Below are 22,440 nucleotides of genomic sequence, written 5' to 3'. Positions count from 1 at the left end.
CGCTTCATGCGCATAAAAATCACCTGTTCACTGGAGCATCATGTTGCTTTAAAGAAGCGCAGCTGCTTCAGGAGGAGAGAGAGAAAAAGCCCCGCAGGGCTTCGGGATTACCCCATAGCAGGGAACGAGGGGACAGGGCTACAGGGGATACCCAAGGGATATCCCCTAGCGCAGAAAGAGGGATTTCCCCATTGCAAGTTGAGAGGGGGCAGTGCTAGAGGGCGAATCCCTCTAGTCCCACACTCGGGGAAGCCCTTGATGCCCCCACCCCCGTCTCTCCCCGCTATGGGGAACGCGGAGAGGGAGGTGGAGGGAGTCCCATACTGCCCCCCGCTGCTGGGGAATTGCCCAGCAGCGAAGCTGAAGGAATTCCCTGCTGCCTAGAAACACATTTTAAAATGTCCCGCAGTAAACTCCTCTTAGCATCCGTAGGGATAAAGGGAACCCCGGGGAGATGAACAGAACCCTCAGGGCTTCCCCTCATCCCTGCGGGACAAACAGTAGTTTACAGCTGGACACTTAAAATGTGCTTCTGGGTTTAGCGGCATATGGAATTACCTGGGTTTAGACATTCCTAATGACTTCTAATGTTTAAACCAGGGGTCCCCAACTCCAGTCCTCAGGGACCACCAACAGGTCATGTTTTCAGGATATCCTGTGGTGGAAGTCCAGTATTTCTATATTTTGGATCGGTGGGCCTTGGCAGTAGACAGTTGTCAATTTAACATTCTGTATACATATTTGGTTTCTGTCTTGCTATAAATATAATATTCTTACAATTACACAATACTATTAGGCAATGAAAGTATCTGTTTTATAACTCTGCTGACATGAAACTTCTGTTCTCAAAACGCTGACAAGATAATATATAGTATAAACACGTTACATTTTCCATCTGTTTGCAATTTTGGAGGACAGTTAACTCAGACATGGACAACCGCAGCTACCGCAGAAATTACCCAAGCAATTTTACTGGAAACGTATGCAAATAACATGGGAGGTTTGTGCAATTTATAGTTCATGATGTACCATCCAATCATATCGAAGGAACCCCACGTGGCTCCAAGACAACCCACTCATTTCATCCACCACCTGATGGCCAATCACAGATGACCGGAGGATGGAAGAATTGCAAGATGCTTATCCAATAATTAAACAATACGTTGTATCTATGTAATCTTTGACCTGCCCAGATGGGCGGATGTGTTGATCATGATGATCATAGCCGACCCTACCTTTGAGGACACCTTGACAGTAGCGACTGGCTACTCTGACCAGAATCTCTGGTTGGAGTTGATGAGGTACAATGCTAACAAGAGCAACAAGTCTAACTGTTGCGTGTGCGGTAGTGCCCGACTACACTCGGGGATGGTCCCCCTAGATCTCCCTGTAGATGCTGAAGAGTGGTTTATTAGTCTCTTCACGAACATTTCCGCTAATTACACTGTTCGTGAGAAATGGAAGAAGGAATACTCTATAACTACTTAAGTGTTTTGCACCGGAGAGAGTATTACTGACTACCCTGGAAACTACACCTGCCAGGCAATTAGGCAGGGTAGAGGGAGATTTTTGGGGAACTCACCAATATTTCCCTTGTTTAAAAAAGATGAAGAGCCAGTTCCGATAATGCCAACCACATACGCTACCAAAGAAAAGGAGAAATGTACTAGTACTGTGCCTGCCCCGATCTCCTAAGATGGATTGTCAGTGGAATTCCCATTGCCAAGGGATAGTGCAGAAGACCTTAGGTTCCGGCGAGGGCACACCCTGTGGGGTGTTAACTTGTACAGATAGAGGGTATGGATGCCCGGAAATGAGCCCAGGGAATCCATGGCCTCCCTCTGAGGTGAGGTAGGGATCCCCCCCTCCTAGGAGTAGGGACTTACGGGCAGTGGGAAAACCCTGACGCAAGGGTGAGGCGAACTGGACGTGTTCACCATTAGGACTATCTCCAGGAGGGACATTGGTGTGGGTGAAGATTAAGGAGTCCCACGCCGTGCGTACCTGTGCACACTACTAGTATGTACTTCTAGTACAGCACATTAGAGTGAGAGGAGAGGCTCCTGGTGATAGTTTTGACCCACACATGTACGTTGACATCATAGAATAGCCAAGGGGGGTACCTGGCAAGTTTTAAAAAAATTAGAGACCAAGTTAAAACTAGATTCGAGTCCATTTTCCCGATCATTAGGGTAAATAAATGTTGACTGGATTAATTATGTTTATTATAATTAACAGCGGTATATAAATTATACTAGAGACGCCTTATAGGGACTAGTCGACCAATAGGACCTACCTCGACTATGACTTTTCAAAATAGAATGGCACTAGGTACGATTTTAGCCAAAAAAGGGAGTGTCTGTAAGATGATAGGGGAGACTTGTACCTACATCCCAGACAACACGTGACCCGCAGGTAAAGACGCAGTTGCCATTAAGAAGCTGACCGCACTAACTAAAAAGAGCTAACCTTAGTCTGGTTTCCTCAGTAAGGTACCTAACAGGAGAAGGGAAAAATATATATAAAAATAAGTTTTGGAACATTGTGTATTTAGAACACTGTGATAGGTTTTTGCTAAGATTTTGCTTTATTTTATCTGCAGTGCACTCTGCTTATGTCCACGCAACATGCCGGTGTTACAACGCCCGTGGTCCTGTTACCTTGCCGCCTCTGGAAAAGGGAAGTGGGAATAATCAGCTTGTAGCTCTTTCCTTCCAGACTAATATATATGATCATGCACTTACTAATGAGACAGGGGTTCAGTCATGTTGATCAGTTATTAGGTAGTCCTGATTTTGCACTCTTGTTGATGAATCGAGGTAACGTCAAGAAGGCGGGGTTCTATACAAGTTATGCAGTGTTTACCTGAGATAGTAAAAGTCGCACCTCTCCTAAACTAATTATGGTTGTCACCTTTATAGTCATTCTAATTTCTGTTTGTCGTTGCATACAGTGTATTCCGACCCTGATGACTGCCTGGTCCACCTGTCCCACTACGACGTCCAACAAAAAGCCCACTGTCAGCGCAACCGTCGTCATCATGGATCCAGAATGTGATGATGTCGAACCATCCTATACCCCCATGGCAGTAGTAGGTCCAGTCGTCTACAACACAATGCGAGTCTAGGGTCAGCGGTGGGGGATTGGGGTGGGACGGAGCAGGGCGAGTTTAGTGAAACAGATAGTTTCAAGGGGGGTCTGTGGTGGAAGTCCAGTATTTCTATATTTTGGATCGGTGGGCCTTGGCAGTAGACAGTTGTCAATTTAACATTCTGTATACATATTTGGTTTCTGTCTTGCTATAAATATAATATTCTTACAATTACACAATACTATTAGGCAATGAAAGTATCTGTTTTATAACTCTGCTGACATGAAACTTCTGTTCTCAAAACGCTGACAAGATAATATATAGTATAAACACGTTACATTTTCCATCTGTTTGCAATTTTGGAGGACAGTTAACTCAGACATGGACAACCGCAGCTACCGCAGAAATTACCCAAGCAATTTTACTGGAAACGTATGCAAATAACATGGGAGGTTTGTGCAATTTATAGTTCATGATGTACCATCCAATCATATCGAAGGAACCCCACGTGGCTCCAAGACAACCCACTCATTTCATCCACCACCTGATGGCCAATCACAGATGACCGGAGGATGGAAGAATTGCAAGATGCTTATCCAATAATTAAACAATACGTTGTATCTATGTAATCTTTGACCTGCCCAGATGGGCGGATGTGTTAAACTCTTAAAATAGGCTACACGCCGATCATTAAAGTTAGAATTGAGGAAGCTATGCATGCTGAACCTCGTGTCAGTGTGAAAAACTTCTTATGCGCATTATCAATTCAGAAATAATATGGAAGGGTGTAAACATTCCAAATTGAGTAAGCCGTGATTCCGCAAAGGAATTCTACGACAATCCCATGGTAAGAACACCTGTGGCAATGTCTGAGGCACCAACAATAATTACATCACCTGTGCAATACTGAGGAAATCCAGGAAAACATGACCTGTTGCCGGTCCCTGAGGACTGGAGTTGGGGAACACTAGTCTAAACTACAGACAAGTGTCTTTTCCGAGTGTGGTTCACAGCTATACCTCTCCTTTTTTGTCCTGCTCCCATAGGAGTCTATGGAAATTCTTTCATCTGAATGTTTCCAGTGGAAATTCATGTGCTTATTCTTCGCTTAAATCACGCTCATGTGAACGAGGCCTTAAGCAATGCTCATTCAGTCCCTCTCATTCACTTATACAAGTACAGCAAATGTGAAAGACTGAACGATTCTTGTTTGAACAAGCCAACGATATATCTGCTGTATAAACAGGCTACCCGAGAGCAGACGAGCTAGTGGTGATATCACTCACTCATTCAAATGATTATCGGCTCGTCTACAAGGACCCCACTCAAGTTAACCAATAATAGCAAAGTACTGACACAGTGTTAATTAGGCATACTATACATTTATTTTCCAATTATAAGTGTGTAACGAGTAAAGTGAAGACAACTTGTTATTAGCAGAGATGGACGATAACCTTTATCCTACAAGCCATGCAATAAACATGTAGCAGCGACCTGCGTTGCTGACAGAATCACTATTTCTTCTACCTGGCGGCCTACATACTATTTTAATCAGTAGATTTCACGATCTCTTTCTATAGAACTTTGTACTCTGATTCAATTCCTTGTACAAAACCTAAGTGTTCCACAAATAGATGAACAAGGAGAACAAGTTGTTCAAAGTCCTAAGGAGGATATCTTATATGGCCAAGTCCCACAAGCTGACTCAACAATTATCTGGATATCTCAGAGTATGGGAACTCAGAAACTGAAATCCATGATTATGAGATCCTATAAATCAGCTTTAATGAGTGTATTTTTTACTCCATATTCGGTCCATGTTTTGCGGACCTTCATATAGATCTAATGTAAGGCCTTCTACAGATGAGCATATGCGCAACTTCGCACACCAGCGCAATATATTTGCACTATGAACAAGGTTGATATGCGCGTGTCTGCACGTAGTACTGAATTTTTTTGCGCATGCAGGGTCTGTTAATATGCTCTTTAGGGCTCCTTCAGACGAGCATACGCAAAAATGCACATGTTTCAGCACAACATATTTGTTCTATGAGCAAGGTTGAGTTTGACACATCTGCGTATAATACTATCCTTTTTTGCGCATTCAGGTTCATATGTGCATGCAAGACCCCCCACAACCACCACCCTGATTTAAAAGGCTACCGTGCTTCCCCAAAAATTAGCTCAGCCCTGATTTGGGGCTATTTTCAGGGAGGCTTAAATATAAGCCCTACCCTGAAAATAAGCCCTAGCTAGACTACATTAAAAGAAATTAAAAATGAATACATTACCTAGCAGGTGCAATCAGGGTCCCTCCCGCTGGTCTGCAAAGTTCTGTAACTCCGCCAGGCTTCCTGCACTCTTCAGCCGCCGACGGAACATCACTTCCTGCTCTAAGCCAATCATAGGTAGGTATGAATAAGACATCCCCTGAAAATAAGATTCTGTGCGTCTTTTGTGGCAAAAATGAATATAAGACAGGATCTTATTTTTGTGGAAACACTGTATTAAACTTAATGAGGTCCAGATGTGTTACTTTTTTCATGGAATTACGCAATGTATTGCACACTTGTGAGCACATATTTGTACGCCTCCCATAGACTTCTATTGGGACCCTTGGTACACAAATAAAGCAGGTATAATTTTTTTTTTGCGCGCACAAGGAATGCATGTGCAAAAAAAGGAAATGTAAATGAACCAATTAAAATCAATGGGTTTTATTCTCGGAGTATTGCGCATGCAATTTTTGTGTGCACAGCTACATGGGCCAATACGTCTGTGTCAAGCCACATGTTTCTGACAACCTTCTTCAGAGGAGTACAGGCATCCACAAATTCTATTCCTTAAATAGTGTTATCAATGAATGGCTGTGCGCTGCCTGTGATTGGCTGAGCGCTCAGCCAATCAGCTCAGCCCTTTCAGGAGGCGGGGATTTTTAATGCACAAAACTCTCACGAAAATAGATCTCATCATTTGCAATTTGTGAATTTTAGGCTGTTTGTTCAAAAGTAGCCTGACGTACATTTCTGACCTGACATACATTTCTGATAAGGTGCACAGAGGTATTGGCATGCGTCTAATACATGAAGAGGCGTGCATGGGGGAAAATAATAATAAGCCCAGCATTGATAGTGGGCTTAGTTAATTTCCCCCATAGCGTCTAATGCAACATAATGCTGATGAGGGCAGAGTTGTTTTAGTAACAACAAACCACACAACATCAGGCCATAGTTACATGGCCAAGAGCAAGTTGCCCCCGAGATTTTTGGTGCAGCTTGCATCGCGTACGGACACCGAGTCTGTGTACTGTCCCAGAGACAGCACATTGAAAGTCCTATTCTTGTGCCAAACTCACGTGAAAATAAGACATGCAATGATCTTTCTATTTGCTGTGAGAAAAAGTGTGTGTGTGTAGTGTGGTGTGTGTTTGTGTTACATGCGAAAGCAGTGATTGATTGTCAGTTGCCATCAATTCTCTAACTTCCCAGTTAGAACATAAAATTTGGCATGACCATTCTTTAGGTCCTAAATAGGAAAAGTAAAGGAGTCACAACTTGATTATTCAATGCTAAGTGCAAAAGTAAATGCACCTGTAAGTTATGTAACTTCCCAGTGTCGTACAAACTTGAAATTTGCCACGACCATTATTTACATTCTAATAGGTAAAGTAAAGCGGTCACAACTTCAATATTCACTTCTAAGTGTGAAAATCTGCGATATATGACATAGTTCTTTTCTCAGAAAGCATAAAGCCTATGGAAATTATTTGTATACTGAGGAGAATCTACCTCACCTCTATGTGTATATACTGAGGAGAATCTAATGCTCCTCTGTGTATATACTAGAGAGAATCTACCTGACCTCTGTGTGTATATACTGAGGACAATCTACTTCACTTCTACATGTATATACTGAGGAGACTACACTGCACCTCTGTGTGTATATACTGAGGACAATCTAGCTCACCTCTATGTGTACAGACTGAGGAGAATCTAACTGACCTCTATGTTTATATAATGAACAATCTAACTCATCTCTATGTGTATATACTGAAAGGCTGTAAAGTACATAAGGAAGCGGCCATGGATTGAAGGGATGGAGCATGCTTTTAAGGCAAAGAAAGGGTTGCAACCTTCAGTCTAGGGGTAAATTTGAATAAAAAGGTGTGTTACCTTTTAAAAGGTAAAACATTAGAATGGGAGTGGTGGCGCATACTGCAGAGAGACATTGGTACATGCAGTCTGAGGAGAATCTAACACTCCTCTATGTGTATACATATTTTATTCCTCGGTTTCCCTAAAGTAACCATGACTCCAGAAAATTTTCCATGCGAATAATAGGTAAACACCTGTATCAAATTAACTCAGGCGAAGTGTGTGCGTGTGTATGACTGAGAAGAATCTACCTCACTTCTATGTGTATATACTGAGGACAATTTAACGCTCCTCTAAGTCACCTCTGTGTGCATTTACTAAACAGAAGAAAGCTGCCATAAACTGTGGGCATGGAGCATGCCTTTAAGGTTAAGAAGGGGCTGCAACCTCCAGTTTGTGGATAAATTTGGGTAAAAACGGGTATTACCTTTAAGGGTAAAAAGGTGGCACATACTGCAGAGGGACATCAGTACATGCAGCCTGAGGAGAATCTAATGCTCTCAATGTGTATACATATTTTATTCCTCAGTTCCTCTGAAGTAACCATAACTTCATAAAATTTTCCATGCCAACAACAGATAAACACCTGTACCAAATTAACATAGCCGAAGACCGGTATATCAGCTAGTCTAATATATTATGGATGGGAACTTTTTGTTTAATTTCTACCTTATTGTTGTACAGCACAGGCCACATCATTAAAAATGTCCTATAGGTTATTTATGAACCAGCCCATAAAAGATAGACCCTAGTGGCAAATGATTGGCTCCAGTCACCTCCAAATGTGGTTGTGATTTGTTGAACTTTTAAGGCCCATTGCTGGTTAGGGCCTTGATCCTCTGCTAGTGTGCTGAGCTAGTCCACCTATTCCAATCGAACACTGTTCCCGCTGTCCCTTATTTTCATGATATACTCTATTTGAAGTTGGGTAACAACAGTATCTGTGCTGTGAGTACAGAAAGTATAGAGGAGCATGTCTCTAATTCTAGGTATGTTTGGATAAATCAGCAGTTCAGATTCTGACTAATCAGCTCCCGGTCTGACTTCCACCAAGTCCAACCTTTGAACTGCATTGTGATTATTGCAGTGACCTCACCTGAGTTACCATTTCAGTGTATAAAGTCCATTTTCAGGCATTATACAAAGTGCAGCCACGCAGCACAGAAAGTTTTCTCTCTACATCTGAGATCTGTATACAACATGAGGATGATTGTTAGAGCCGCTGTGCTTTGCCTGGCACTTAGCATAGTAACTAGTACAGAGGATGTAACCCAGAATAGCACTGCTGCAATTCCCCCTGAAGAGTCCTCATCAGACTGGGGCCTTGGAACAGTACGGGGTGGATTTGAAGCAGTCAATGGTTATTTTGATTCATTCTTGGAACTCCTGGGCGGAAGAAATGGAGTTTGCCAATACAAGTGCCGTTATGGTAAGTTGAATCTTAATAATGCTGGAGGCATGGTATGTGCCCTACTATATATATACCTACTATAGAGAACTGTAGCCTACAGTCTATAATCAATAACTGTGTAGATGTTAAGAAAACAATGGCTTTAGAAAGCTAAAACTGGTTTACTAATTAAATAGTGTAAGTAAAATAAGTGGATTTTTTAATGTATCTATGTAAAAAACTACTGGGAATTGGGATCAGTGACGCAAGCCTCCATTGTAGAAGCAGATGCTGAATTAGTCCTAAACATCCAATGTTAAACTGGGTATACACATTTAGGGTTGGCCAAACATCCGCTGCTGAGAGAATGGAAAAAAAACAGGCATGTTGGATTTCAGTATACCCAAATCTTTTATCCCCTAGGACAGTGTTTCCAAATTCCAGTCACCAAGGCACCCCGGTTTTCAGGATATCCTATATCCTATAGTAAGAACACCTGTGGCAATATTTGAGGCATTGACAATAATTATATTGCCTGTGCAATACTGAAAATATGACCTGGCGGTCCCTGAGGACTGGAGTTGAAAAACACTGCTATAGATTGTATGCTACCACTTAGGGCCATTTTACATAGGATAACCTGTTTGGTACAGATGCCTGACAGGTCGGCCCAGCAATAATCGTTATTGTGCTTTTACACAGGAATGATCTTCACTAGTTTAATGGAGGCGGAGTGGACAGGGGATCGTTCCACCCGCCTCCATTAACAGTAAGTTGGCAGTCGTTCTTAAGTGACCGACTGCCTGTTTACACGGAATGATACGTTGTTCAGTTTCTGGCATGCAGAATCTGAACGGCGAACGAGAAGTGAACTATTTCTTCTTGTTGGCTGTTCAGTTGGGGGCATGCATTCACACTGCATGCAAGAATCTGATCGATTTATCGGCCCATAGGCTCTGTAGTTGCAGCAAGGGCTCCAGATGAACTTCCAGTGGGCCAGTCCAATACTGAGGGGATTAAAAGTGATGCTCAGAATTAGAAAAATATGGATGCTTTCTTCCAAAAGCAGCGCCACCCTTTTCTGCAGGTTGTGTGTGGTATTGCTCAGCACCATTCACTTAGAGGAACTGAGCTACAATACTGGACACAACCCACTGACAAGTGTAGTGCTGTCTCTGGAAGAAAGCAGATAGGTTTTTCTAGTCTTGAGCACCACCTTTAAGGATATGGCCACACGGTTATCTGTGTTGAATATATGCCATGGATTCACATTGAAAGTTGCCATGGATCTAAAGCAGATTCGTCTCATTCAATGGGGCTAGTTGGAGTGCAGAAAATCTGGTGCAGTATCTGATCAAAAACTAACACGTCACTTTTTTCCTATAATGTGGGTTTCAAATCCATCCCATAAATCTATACTGCATGGATTTGAAATCTACAATCTGAAAAAAAAGTGACGTGTCTGTTCTTGGCGTGGGCTCCGCGTTGGGCTTTCTGCAGACAGATTATCTCATTCAAATTAATGAGACACTTTTTGGATGCAGCTTTGCTGTGCATTTGGCATCGAATATGTGATAGAATATGCTGTGTGAATGTGTCCTAATGGAGTCATTTCAATGAAATACAAATGGTAAATAAGTAACGTAGTGCTAGAAGTAAGGCCTTATTCACACGAGTGTAGATATGCAGCTATTCACCCGCGTAAATACGCCGGGCCAGCTGAGTGATTGCATTGAATCCAATGCATTCTATCTGATGGCCAGCATATATGCGCTCATGTGAATAAGGCCTCAAGCTGTAACATCTGTAGTTTCTGGCTGAGTAAACACAAGTCTGTGAACACCAGACGTATTTGAAGAGAATACTCATCCAATTCAAGAAAGTTAATAAATGACTGATATTTACTGAGATGTTTGTCGTTTGGACCTAGGATTTAAAATGTAGCGTAACCTTGAACCTACTTTGAAGAATGTTATTAGGCAATTGCATTCATAGCATTCCCCCCCCCCCCCCCCCCCTGTTTCTGGTGGAATCAATTCCAGGCACTTGGCTGAAGAACATTTGGTCTCACAGCGCCCATTACATGTACGGCCTTTGACATCCACCCAAAATCTCCTCCGTTTGCAATGGCGTCATGTGCAATGAAACTGGACTACTAGAGAGTGGAATGAGTTGTCTTCAGCAAGGAATCGAGGTTTAGTTTGGGCACTGACGACAGCCATATTTGTGTCTGGAGAGCTAGATGTGAGCACCTCAATCCTGCCTTTGCTGTGGAGCGGCACACTGCCCCCTGCTGGTGTAATGGTCTGGGGGCTATCGCATACAACAGTTGGTCACTCCTAGTAGTGGTATGAAGGACATCCTGATATGTTCAGGACATCCTGCAGCCACATGTGTTCCTCCCATGATGGCTTCCAAGAGGCATCCATCAGGATAATGCTTGGCTGCACACACAATGGGGGTCACTGGAATGTCCTCACAACATTGTCAGACTTCCATGGCTGCCCGCTCACCAGATTTATCCCCAATAGAACATGTATGGGAACATCTGGGACACTAACTTCAACAGCCTACGAGTTTCTATGGTTTAGAGGTTCAGTTAGAACAAATAAGGACTAATATGACACAGAATACCAAACTGAATCTTTATGCCTCTATGCCCACCCATATCACATCTTATATCTAAGCTAGAGGCGGTACAACAGGGTACTAGAGCCTCCATGCCCGCTCGTATCACATATTGTATCCAAGCTGAAGGTGGTACAACAGGATTCTAGAGCCTACAGGCCCATCTGTAGCACAGATTACATCCAAGCTAAAGATAATAGAACAGGGTACTAGAGCCTCCATGCCCACCCGTATCATGTCTTGTATTCAAGCTAGAGGCGGTACAACAGGGTACTAGAGCCTCCATGCCTTCTGTATCACATCTTTTATCCAAGCTAGAGGCGGTACAACAGGGTACTAGAGCTTCCATGCCTGCTCGTATCACATCTTGTATCCAAGCTAGAGGCGGTACAACAGGATTCTAGAGCCTACAGGCCCATCTGTAGCACAGATTACATCCAAGCTAAAGATAATAGAACAGGGTACTAGAGCCTCCATGCCCACCCGTATCATGTCTTGTATTCAAGCTAGAGGCGGTACAACAGGGTACTAGAGCCTCCATGCCTTCTGTATCACATCTTTTATCCAAGCTAGAGGCGGTACAACAGGGTACTAGAGCCTCCATGCCTGCTCGTATCACATCTTGTATCCAAGCTAGAGGCGGTACAACAGGGTACTAGAGCCTCCACACCCGCTCGTATCACATCTTGTTTTCAAGCTAGAGGTGGTACAACATGGTACTAGAGCCTCCATGTCTGCCCCCATATCACATCTTGTATCCGAGCTAGAGGCGGTACAACAGGGTACTAGAGCCACCATGCCCACCTGGATCACATCTTGTATCCAAGCTAGAGGTGGTACAACAGGATTCTAGAGCCTCCAGGCCTGTCCGTAGCACATCTTGTATCCAAGCTAAAGATTAGAGATGAGCGAGCACACTTGGATAAAGCAGTGACTCGAGTGAACATCGCTCTTCCTGAGTAACTGCTTACTGGTCCAAGCAGGCCCGGGGGAGGGGGGGGGGGCGGCGGGTGTTAGTGGGGGGTAGAGAGAGAGAGAGCTCTCTCACTCTCCCCCCTGCTACCCACCGCTTCCCCCCGCTCACCCCAGCCTGCTCCGGCCAGTATGCAGTTACTCGAGAAGAGCGATGTTCACTCGAGTAACTGCTTTATCCGAGCGTGCTTGCTTATGATATAACAGGGTACTAGAGCTTCCATGCCAGCCCGTATCACGTCTTCTATCCAAGCTAGAGGCGGTACAACAGGGTACTAGAGCCTCCATGCCTTCTGTATCACATCTTTTATCCAAGCTAGAGGCAGTACAACAGGGTGCTAAAGCCTCCCTTAAAGGAGTTAGCTTTCCGCAATAAATGATCCTTTTGCTCTGATATTGTAATCACTTATATCAATGTTGCAATCACACAGAGAAAGTTTCATTCGATTCCGATGACTCCTTTTAAGTGCCTGATTTCTTTTTCACAATGCGAGTAATGCAGCATGTTGCACTATGTTGCCAGGCATCCTGTGCTGGATCTGCGCCAGGAATCAGAAGCCTGCGTCACAGATATCAGCATAGATAAAGAGTTTGAACAAAGGAATAGATCTGCAGGGCAAAAATGTGAAATTTACTGCTGGTCTGTTTTTGATTGTCAGAAAACTCCTTTTAAAACTAGTAGAGTGAAGGAGAATGTGAAAACCTAGATGTGTAAAGCAGAAATGGGTTTTAAGTGTCTGATTTTAGTGTTCACTGTCATTTCAGCCTAATACCACAAAATCTGATGCAAGCGGTTGTAATTAGGTCATCTATAGAAAGGTCCAAAGGTTGCACTGGGCTGTGTTCAGAGCTTCCGAGCGCCCTCTCCTGAATTAACCAGATTCTACTTCACTGAGATTTATTTTTCACTGGACATCAATGCATTATAAATAGAGATGAGCAAGCGTACTCGTCCGAGCTTGATGCTCGTTCGAGTATTAGGGTACTTGAGATGCTTGTTACTCGAGACGAGCACCACGCGGTACTCGAGTCACTTCCATTTTCTTCCCAGAAAAGTTTGCGCCGTTTTCTGGCCAATAGAAACACAGGGAAGGCATTACAACTTCCTCCTGTGAAGTTCCAGCCCTATCCCACCCCCCTGCAGTGAGTGGCTGGGGAGATCAGGTGACACCTGAGTATATAAACTGGGGCCGGCCGCGGCTCGCCACAGATGCACACTGAGAGACATTAGGGAAAGTGCCGTCCTGCTGTAGCTGCTATAGGGAGAGTGTTAGGCTGTTATCTTTGTCTTCAAGAACCCCAACAGTCCTTCTTAGGGCCACATCTGACCGTGTGCAGTACTGTTGAGGCTGCTTTTAGCAGTTTTGCACTTTTTTTTTTGTATATCGGGCGTGCAGACCATAGCGTCCTCAGTCTGCAGTCATTTTACTGAGTATAGGGGCAGTACTGGTGAGGCAGGGACAGTGGTACAGGGAAAGAGGTATACTGGCTATATAGGCAGTGGGCTTTTTCAAAAAAATTGGAAAAAAAAAATCTTTGGGCTGCCTGTGACCGTGTTCAGTTTACTGCGTGTCTGCTGGGGGTAGTAGTCGCTCACTATTACCCAGCTAGGTGTTACTGCAGCCTTGCGCATAATTTTTTCTGGCTGCACTGTGCTTTCAATAACCACAGTCATCCTCCAACAGGGAAATCCATATACAGGCTATATAGGCAGTGGTCTTTTTCCCAAAAATTGGAAAAAAAATACTATATTTGGCCTGCCTGTGACCGTCTTCAGTTTACTGCGTGTGTGCTGGGGGTAGTAGTCGCTCATTATTACCCAGCTAAGCCTGTGACCGTCTACAGTTTACTGTGGCAAACTATGTACACTGCAAAGGCCTTTCCTCTCCTACCACTACTGTGGCTGCAGCTGGCCCCTGCCTACTTGTGTTCGCCCTACTTGCTACTGATGTGGGTTTACAATCTGCCCCTGTTTAGAGGGGCTGAAGGTTTATGGGTTTGCTACAAGAGGAACATTTTTGTCCGAGGTTGAAACCGTTGGAAATTACTGTCCTAGACATGTAAAAAAGCACAATAAAATAATTGAAAATACAAGCTACATCTATGGATAATGGAATATGAAGCTGACAAAGATATGACAGATCAACCATGAACAATGCATCTCTCTTTTTCTGTAAAGGTCATTCTTTTCTTATCTATCATCAAACAGATCGTTTCCTGTTAGAACATATGGCCCTTTACCACTGATCAAATCTTTGAAAGCATCTCGGACCAGCTAGAGATATGAAAGGTCATACTATTCTGTAGAACAAGAGCAGTAATCATGTTCACAGACAGTTTGGTAAAACTAGTTGCAAAATGGGAGACAATATAATGCACTTTAGATGATACTATAGTGAATGTCTCATCCTAATACAATGTTTCTTTGGAATTTCTTAAAGGTAAAGCCCCACTTCCGCGACCAGACTACAATCCTCCAGAACCCAACGGCTGCAGCTCCTACTTCCTTGGTCTCAAGGTACCAGAGAGTGTATGTACCACTAACATCTGTTATATTCTATGTACAAGTATTAACAGTATTAAATGTTAAAGGGGTTGAACATTATTAGAAAAACATGGCTGCTTTTTCTAGAAGCAGCGCCAGACCTGAACATGGAGTGTGTCTAATATTACAACTCAGTTCTATTGAAGCAAATTATGTACAACCCATTTACAGGGGTATTCCCACCTCAGACATTATGGCATATCACTGGATATGCCATATAAGTCGGATAGATACAGGTCCAACCTCTGGGACCTGCATGTATCTCCAGAACAGGCTCCCTAGATTGTATCCATAACTCCCACACAGAAAATAAATGGCGAGACCCACACATGTACGTAGCTACCATGCCCTTCACTGGCTTAATTTAGCGGCTGAAGGCCATATCACCAGGTAGGAAGGTGGTTTTAGGAGACTGGATCCATATCTATCAGACATTTATGGAATATTCTGTTGGTTTGATATAAACTTGGTGCCGTCACTTTATTACGGAATGACCATTCATTTGATCAATCTGTAGTACTTCTCCACCGCAGGGGAAATGTCTGGCTGGTCAAAGTTTTCCCCGCAAAATCAGCTGCTTTCCAGGAGTGCCGGGAATGGGACCCAGGCATTCTTGACCCTTTCCAATCCAAATTGTATTCTGGTTTTCCTAAGGGGCTTACTCTTTTTCTGGCGTTATACAGCGGCCTATCTGCTGACAAAAGCCAGTACTGCATGAGGTGACACGTTGGATAGGCTCTGACAGCAGAGAGGCTGGCAGTATACAGTAAGAGAACCCCGACGGACATCTTCCAACATCGGAGCTGTACAGCCTAAAATCATAGCGTCTTCAGACGTCAGACAGTGGATTGGAAAGGGTTAAAGGTGTTGTCTCAGATTGGTAAGAAGGTGGTGATAGCTTCCATTTAAGATGCCCACACATAATAGACAAAACTTGTCTGAACTTGTTTTGGGCGGAATTGACCGACTATCTAATGTGTATGGAGACCTCATGACTTTGTGCCAGTGGCAGACGTCAAGGGAAAAAAGCATTGAGCATGGCTGATCTCTTGCTTCCATGGGAAGGGGTTTCACTGGCAGCAGCTTATTCCTCTTTCCCCTTTGAAATAAGCAATAAAATAGTGCAGTTGCAAGAAATAGTTGTTGATTGAATGAGCGTTGTGTTGGAGTCAACTTTATTGAAAGCCAATTAACGTACTTATAACATCTTCCCAGTTGAGTAGTTTTTAGAGGGGTTTTCTTCCGAGTTATTGGTTTTTATATAGTTCTTGGCCCCCCTCATGGTCAAAATGAAATGAAATCAATATACTCACCATGGTGCTAGACTACCACGGCATCTGACAGGTTACATCCTGTAAACTTGTAATGTGGACTTCTAATGTAAAAGCTCCTTAAGCCGGTTTACGGGAGGTCAATGACGACATCCCTGTCTGCTCTCCTATTGACTGCAGTGATCACATTCGTATACAACCATAAAATTGCTTGTAAACAGAAGACTGGAACCCTACAAGCAGCGGCCGCGTATCAGCGAGGCAGGAGGTGAGCATTATATATAATATATATATATATATATAATGTGTTCCCACACTGCCATCAATGTTAGGGGTACTCAGGAAACCCCTTTAACTTCACTGGGGAAATGACAGACCATAAATGTCCATGTAAAAACCACAATTGCATTTTTTACAGGTAGTACTGCAATGCAGTTTTCCATAGACGCAGCAAAACTGCAACAAAATCACGTGCAGGCCTACTGTGTTACGAGCTATGAAAGAAAATGTAGACCATAATCTAAATTAGAAGTGAATTTGCACTTGATAATAAGACGTGCCAGCAGGCACTTACTGTCTTTTATATTCTCTACAATCATTGCCAGTCAATTATTATGCAGGTACGGTGGCATTAATAAATAATATGGAAATCCAGCATCAAGGCAGAGTGTCATTTTTTTTTTTTATAAATGACCCAATTTATGCTCTCTGTCACAAAGTCACCTTTGCAATCTCAGCATTACATAATTATAATCCCTCTCCGTTAAATTGCATGTAAATACTCATGAATATTCATCATAGATATGCGGGATCCATCAACATTCTCAGCATCGATCCGTGTACTGTTCCCATAGATTATCGAAAACCATTCACAACATCGAATAAAGGAACAAAATGAGGTGATAGTGCAGTGGGGTCAACCAACGAGGCGTAAATATTTGTTATGGGTGCGCTGTAATCACTAGTCCTGCCAACTCATTGCAGACAGTAAACACCTGCAATATGGTAACGCTCTGCTGACCGCACACAAATATTCTTTACTAGCAGCTATTTGCAGGCTCAGAGGTGTTGTCTGAAGCATAATTCAATAAAGCAAGAGGCAGTGAATGGAAAAATTTTAATTTATTTGCAAATATTTGTACTGGTGAAGCCATCCATTGTCCATCTTACATCAAACCGAAGGCAATTTTTAGACCTCTACAGATTTTGGTACACCAAATCTACATAGATAGCTGTATGTGAAACAAAACCTTTAAAATCGACCCTCCGGTCCTGGACAAACAAGGACATCCATACCACTTCTCTGACTACCTGATGTACACTGTGGGCTAGTATGCATCGTTAGTCTAGGACACTACACTTGCTTTGATTGGCCATTGCTGACCACATGAGTAGCGCTAACCAGTCAGATCAACATGTAGCGTCTTAGACTACTAGATGCATACTACGGTAATACACAGTTCGCACCAGGTAGTCAGAGAAGTGGTGAAGCCAACTTTATTTGTCCAGGACCAGAGGATAATCCTTTATGGCCCATTCACCCAGTTGCTAAAATAATTCTAAAACATAGCTTTTATCAATAATCTTTTAAAAAGTAGAACTTAGCAAATAAATTTCTTGATGCAAGTAAATACAAGGATTGCCCGTGGTGTAGAGAGCAATTCAGCAACCGGGCATCAACATCTCAACAAACAGGGAGGGAGAGGCAGGTAAACCTACACATATATGAATACATTTTATGGACAAGATGATGTTAGTAACTTGCCACCACCTTTTTCTGTAGATGCAGCTCCCAAACCCCTTAAACCTCAGTGCATAGAATAATGCATTACCAAGAAGTTTCTCTATGTGTGATTATTGGTATAGAGAATATCCTCACCTAAAAAGAAGATTGATATGGGTCAAATATAAATACAGGGGGAAGGAAAGGTCTCAACCAGAACTCCATGGTGTTTCATAGATGGCCCACAGACAACAGAAGTGAGGATAGGTTTAAAAGAAGTTGGCACTAAAACAGTGGAGTGACCAGGAAAGTTAATGAGCCATGCCTGCAGTTCCAAGTGTCGGACACTATATCGGCATAGGAGCATCTGCTTCCGCTCCAACCCCTGTGTATTTATGGCACTATCAGCAGGTGCACAATCAACTGATCGGTCGGGGTCCCGAGCGACAGACCTCAGCCGATCAACTATTAATGACCTATTCTGAAGATAGGTCATCAATAGTATTTTCTGGGAAAACCCCTTTAAGGGTATCCACCAGATGATCACGACATGACCAGCCACTATTCACTCATACCAAGAGGCTGATATACCCTCCTGGAAAATGGCAGCTTCCCTCTGTATAAGACTGATGTTCAGATATCTGAAAATAATAACTAGGAAAATACTAGCTCTCATGACTTCATGCTATACCCCATACTCTTCAGTATAGAGCGTGAAACTTTCATAACTGAGAAAATAGCTATGCTGATATAAACTTGCATGGACTAATGCTAAACCTAATGCTCAGTGCATTTCCATAGTTTTTAATACTATTTCATCAGGAGTCTAATGAGCACTAATAGTGAAATAAAGATAGTAAGGCCTCATGCCCACGGCCGGGTCGGATTCCAACTGCGAAATTTCGCAGCGAAATCAGACCCGGCGACCCCCAGTGACCCTATACTCACCTGTTGGATCCACCACGAGTGTCTCACCCTGCGAGCTGGCGCACATGCGCAGATTATTGCGGGACGGATGACTTCCACTGACTGCAATGGAAGCCGTCCGTGTGATTTTCCGCACAAAGTAGAACATGCTGCGATTCTCCCCCTACAAGCGGAAAAATCCGTTTTTTTTTTCGCTCATAGGCAGGGAAGAATCTTTTAATACAACATGTCTATGGACAGACATTGCTGCAGAATGTGTGGCAGGCGTCTAGCCATGAATTACGCAGCAACAATCTGTCCGTGGGCATTAGCCCTAAAGGTTGCAAAAATATCAAACAGTCACTCAGCCCTGATGGTAGACTGGCGGTTAGGAAATACCAGAGCGTTCTCCGTACACCGCTTGGCAGTAAATGCTCAGGGCTCCATCCACATTAAAATGCTCGGCCGCTTCCCCCCAAAGAGAGATAAAACTATTGCTACCAGGTGCACATCAATCCATAGTTTGACAAATTATCTATAAATGGAGAAAATTCAGGACTGATGCTACTCTAGGAGTGGGAGTCTTGTTAAATGGGTTCGAGATCATTCTGAAAAATGATGGACAGATGAAACAAAAATGGGACTTTTTAGCACAAATGCACATGCTATGTTTGGAGGAAAAAGAACATTGCACATCAATACCTTATCCCAACTGTGACGCAATGTGGAGGGAGGATCATGATTTGGGACTACTTTGCTATCTCAGGGTCTGGACACCTTATTATCATTCTAAGATGTATCAAGAGAATTTACAACAGAATGCAAGGGCAGCATTCTGTGACCTCAAGTTGAAGAGAAGTTGGGTGATGCAACAAGACAATGATATAAAGCCCAAAAGTGAATCAACTAAAGAATGGTTGAAAAAGATGATGATTTTCGAATGGTCAAGTCAGAATCCTGACCTTAACCCTATTGAGACACAGTGGCATTTCCTGAAGAGAATTGCGCAGACAAGGCATCCAAGAAATATTAATAAATTGAAGTATATTTGCAGGGTGGAATGGTTCCGAATTCCTCCTCAACATTATGCAAATCTTTGGGGGAGGTGATTGCTGCCACTGGTTATTAACCCTTTCCAATCCACTGCCTGACGTCTGAAGACATTATGATTTAAGGCCGCACAACTCCAATGTTGGAAGACAGCTGTTGGGGTTCTCTTACTGTATATTGCCAGCCTCTCTGCTGTCGGAGCCTATCCAATGTGTCACCTCATGCAGTACTGGCTTTAGCCATCACATAGAAAGAAAAGATGTAGGCAGCAGTTGCGGTGCAAATATAAATCTTCTTTATTCCTCCCAAAGCATGACGTTTCGACTAGAAGTCTTTGTCAAATATACAAAGTGTGTAACCAACAGACATACATATAGTGGTCCACCTCCAAGATGGACCAATCACAAAGCAAAACAAATTTAACAGAATTAAAACCTGTGATCGCATCAGTCGTCATGGCATGCTGCTGAAAGCTCCACGCTGGAGTTTAGATACACTTCTGGGTCTTCCAGTCAATCACATGACCCGGTGCAGTATCACATGAACAGTAAAGGTCATGTGCAACAACAGAGAAAGTAAACATTCATACGGCCCGGTAGAGTCCATCATCTGGAAGTCATCACACTCGCAGTTGCATGATAAAGCCGTCCCTCAATTACCGTGGCGTTCCGGCTGACGTCATCATGCCCCTGGTCACGTGATCGGGGTGTGTTGTATCCGCTTGTGCATCACTGGGTAAGATGGCCGAAAGGGGCGTTCCTGCTCCTCAATTTGTAATGTTTATAGACACCATTTGTATAGAGAAGTAACATATCCAAAACTTAACAATAAATGTTAGCAGTGATCGCAAAGCTCAATAGCTATATGCTCAATACAGTCGATCAAGCCGTTTGGTGTATGTTACCAATCTCTATAGGTCAGTGAATATGCTCGACTGACCCGTTTACTCATCAGGAATTGTATCCCATCTTAATGGATAATAATCGTCCACCACAGTGTGTGCAATTATGACTGAAGAACAGCTAATACATCATTCAAACATAAACCGGACCCTATCATGTTAGCTCTGTTGTACTATGAATTAGGAAAACACCAGGAAAAGAATACCAATGAAGATACAGTGTAACTTTAGCCAGCATATAGTGCCATTGTATAACAGCAGAAAAGAGTAAGCCCCCTAGGAAAACCAGGATACAAATTGGATTGGAAAGGGTTAAATTCAAAGATTCCGTTGCTATTACTCCCTGCACTGTGGCTGATTACTCAATAAATTGTATGTTTTTACTTTAGTTAGATTGTACATCTCTATAGTTTTGACTCGACTTGATGATGCTATGGTGGCTGGTCGCAGCAGCCAGTGTTTCCTACCTCCTCTCGCCATCAGTTACAATCAGTGTGGTTTCCCCGGGGTCCTCTGCAGCAGACACCACATCGAAAATCATTTTGCTACTTCCCATAGTATGTTTGTGCGTAGCAGGCCACTTTTTAAAGGGCAAGCACACATTTCTAGTTTTCCCATACCCCGCCAATTGGAATAAACCTTCGGCTATTTAAGGCATCCTACCTTGCTGGAGGGTGCCTGAGAAATTAGTCCAATTTGGTATACATAGGTATGCACTTGTTCTAATTGATTCTTGTTTTGACCCTTGTGTGTTCTACCCAGGTTTCCCAACTTCTCCTCTTCTGACCTCAGCTTGTTTTTGGATCATGCTATCTCTGTCTGATGCCTGCCCTGACCTTTGGCCTGTCATATTGTTATGCAAGAACCCTACCTGCCCTAACCTTGGCACATTGAAGGCTTGCAGGGGAAGACTCTAGCTATTGACTGTCAACGTTAAAAAACTATACTAAACTGTATATTTTCTTGATGTATCCCTCTCTGTATGAAAGTCCATCAGACTGTGGTTACCTATACAGTAAAAGAATATATGCCAACACATACTAGTCTAACATATGCCATTATGCTGGGTATATGAGACCATATGGATGTGGCATAACATCTACTGGTCTCAGCTCGGATGTTTAACAGTAAGTTATAAATAGTTATCACAACATCTTTGACTGCTCGTGCTTTAAAGTATCCTACTAATTCTTACTAATACCTCCCATTAACTATTGGTCAATCTGAGTTTCAGACATTTTATTGTTGAAAAATTATTTTTATTAGAGACTTTGTGCGATACAGTTTCAGAATTTTTATATACTATATTTTATGTGGTTTACAGTTTACTGTGCTTTTTTACTGTGAGAGTCTGTTATAAATCAATTGTTCAGACGTCTTTAACAAAATCACAAAAGTAGTTCCTTTATTTAATAGAGAGCAACATAAAACTGGATCTGCAACATTGCTGGAGGTACACCTGAGACATTGAGAAATATAATTTAGAAGCGAAACACAAAGAAAATCAAATATTGATTTAACATAGACATTGAATGTATTTATAACATTTTAGTAAGGCTAAAGTATTTTCTTGTGCTCATAACATAATACATGCTATGCCAGGCTGTAAAAATAGTTTCTGGTGCTTGGAGGACTGATGACCAAACTATAAAGATGCTGACCCGGTAGCTCGTTGGCTTTTTTTACTTTTTGTCTCCGCTTTCCATATAAAGTGAGTTGAACTGAGCTCTGTAAAATGTATCCAGGATGAAATATACAGTTAGGGCCAGAAATATTTGGACAGTGACACAAGTTTTGTTATTTTAGCTG

The 22,440-nt window shown here is 42.8% G+C and overlaps 1 protein-coding gene across 2 annotated transcripts in view; it reads left to right on the top strand.

Annotated features, from left to right (window-relative positions):
- Positions 1-8,445: 8,445 nt before the first annotated feature.
- The window catches only part of PLA2G12B (phospholipase A2 group XIIB), a 26,043-nt gene continuing 12,048 nt past the window's right edge, over positions 8,446-22,440 (top strand). The window contains exons 1-2 of one of the 2 annotated variants that reach the window (XM_066600580.1): positions 8,446-8,674; positions 14,677-14,753. In XM_066600580.1, coding sequence (XP_066456677.1) covers positions 8,446-8,674; positions 14,677-14,753 — 306 coding nt within the window. Of the gene's footprint in view, positions 8,675-14,676; positions 14,766-22,440 lie in introns of both variants that reach the window. The other variant, XM_066600579.1, reaches the window with a different exon arrangement.

The sequence above is a fragment of the Eleutherodactylus coqui genome, chromosome 4, assembly GCF_035609145.1.
Source record: "Eleutherodactylus coqui strain aEleCoq1 chromosome 4, aEleCoq1.hap1, whole genome shotgun sequence".
Lineage (NCBI taxonomy): Eukaryota > Metazoa > Chordata > Amphibia > Anura > Eleutherodactylidae > Eleutherodactylus > Eleutherodactylus coqui.
Note: the sequence above shows the minus strand (reverse complement) of the source record. Positions and strands in the feature narration are given on the sequence as shown.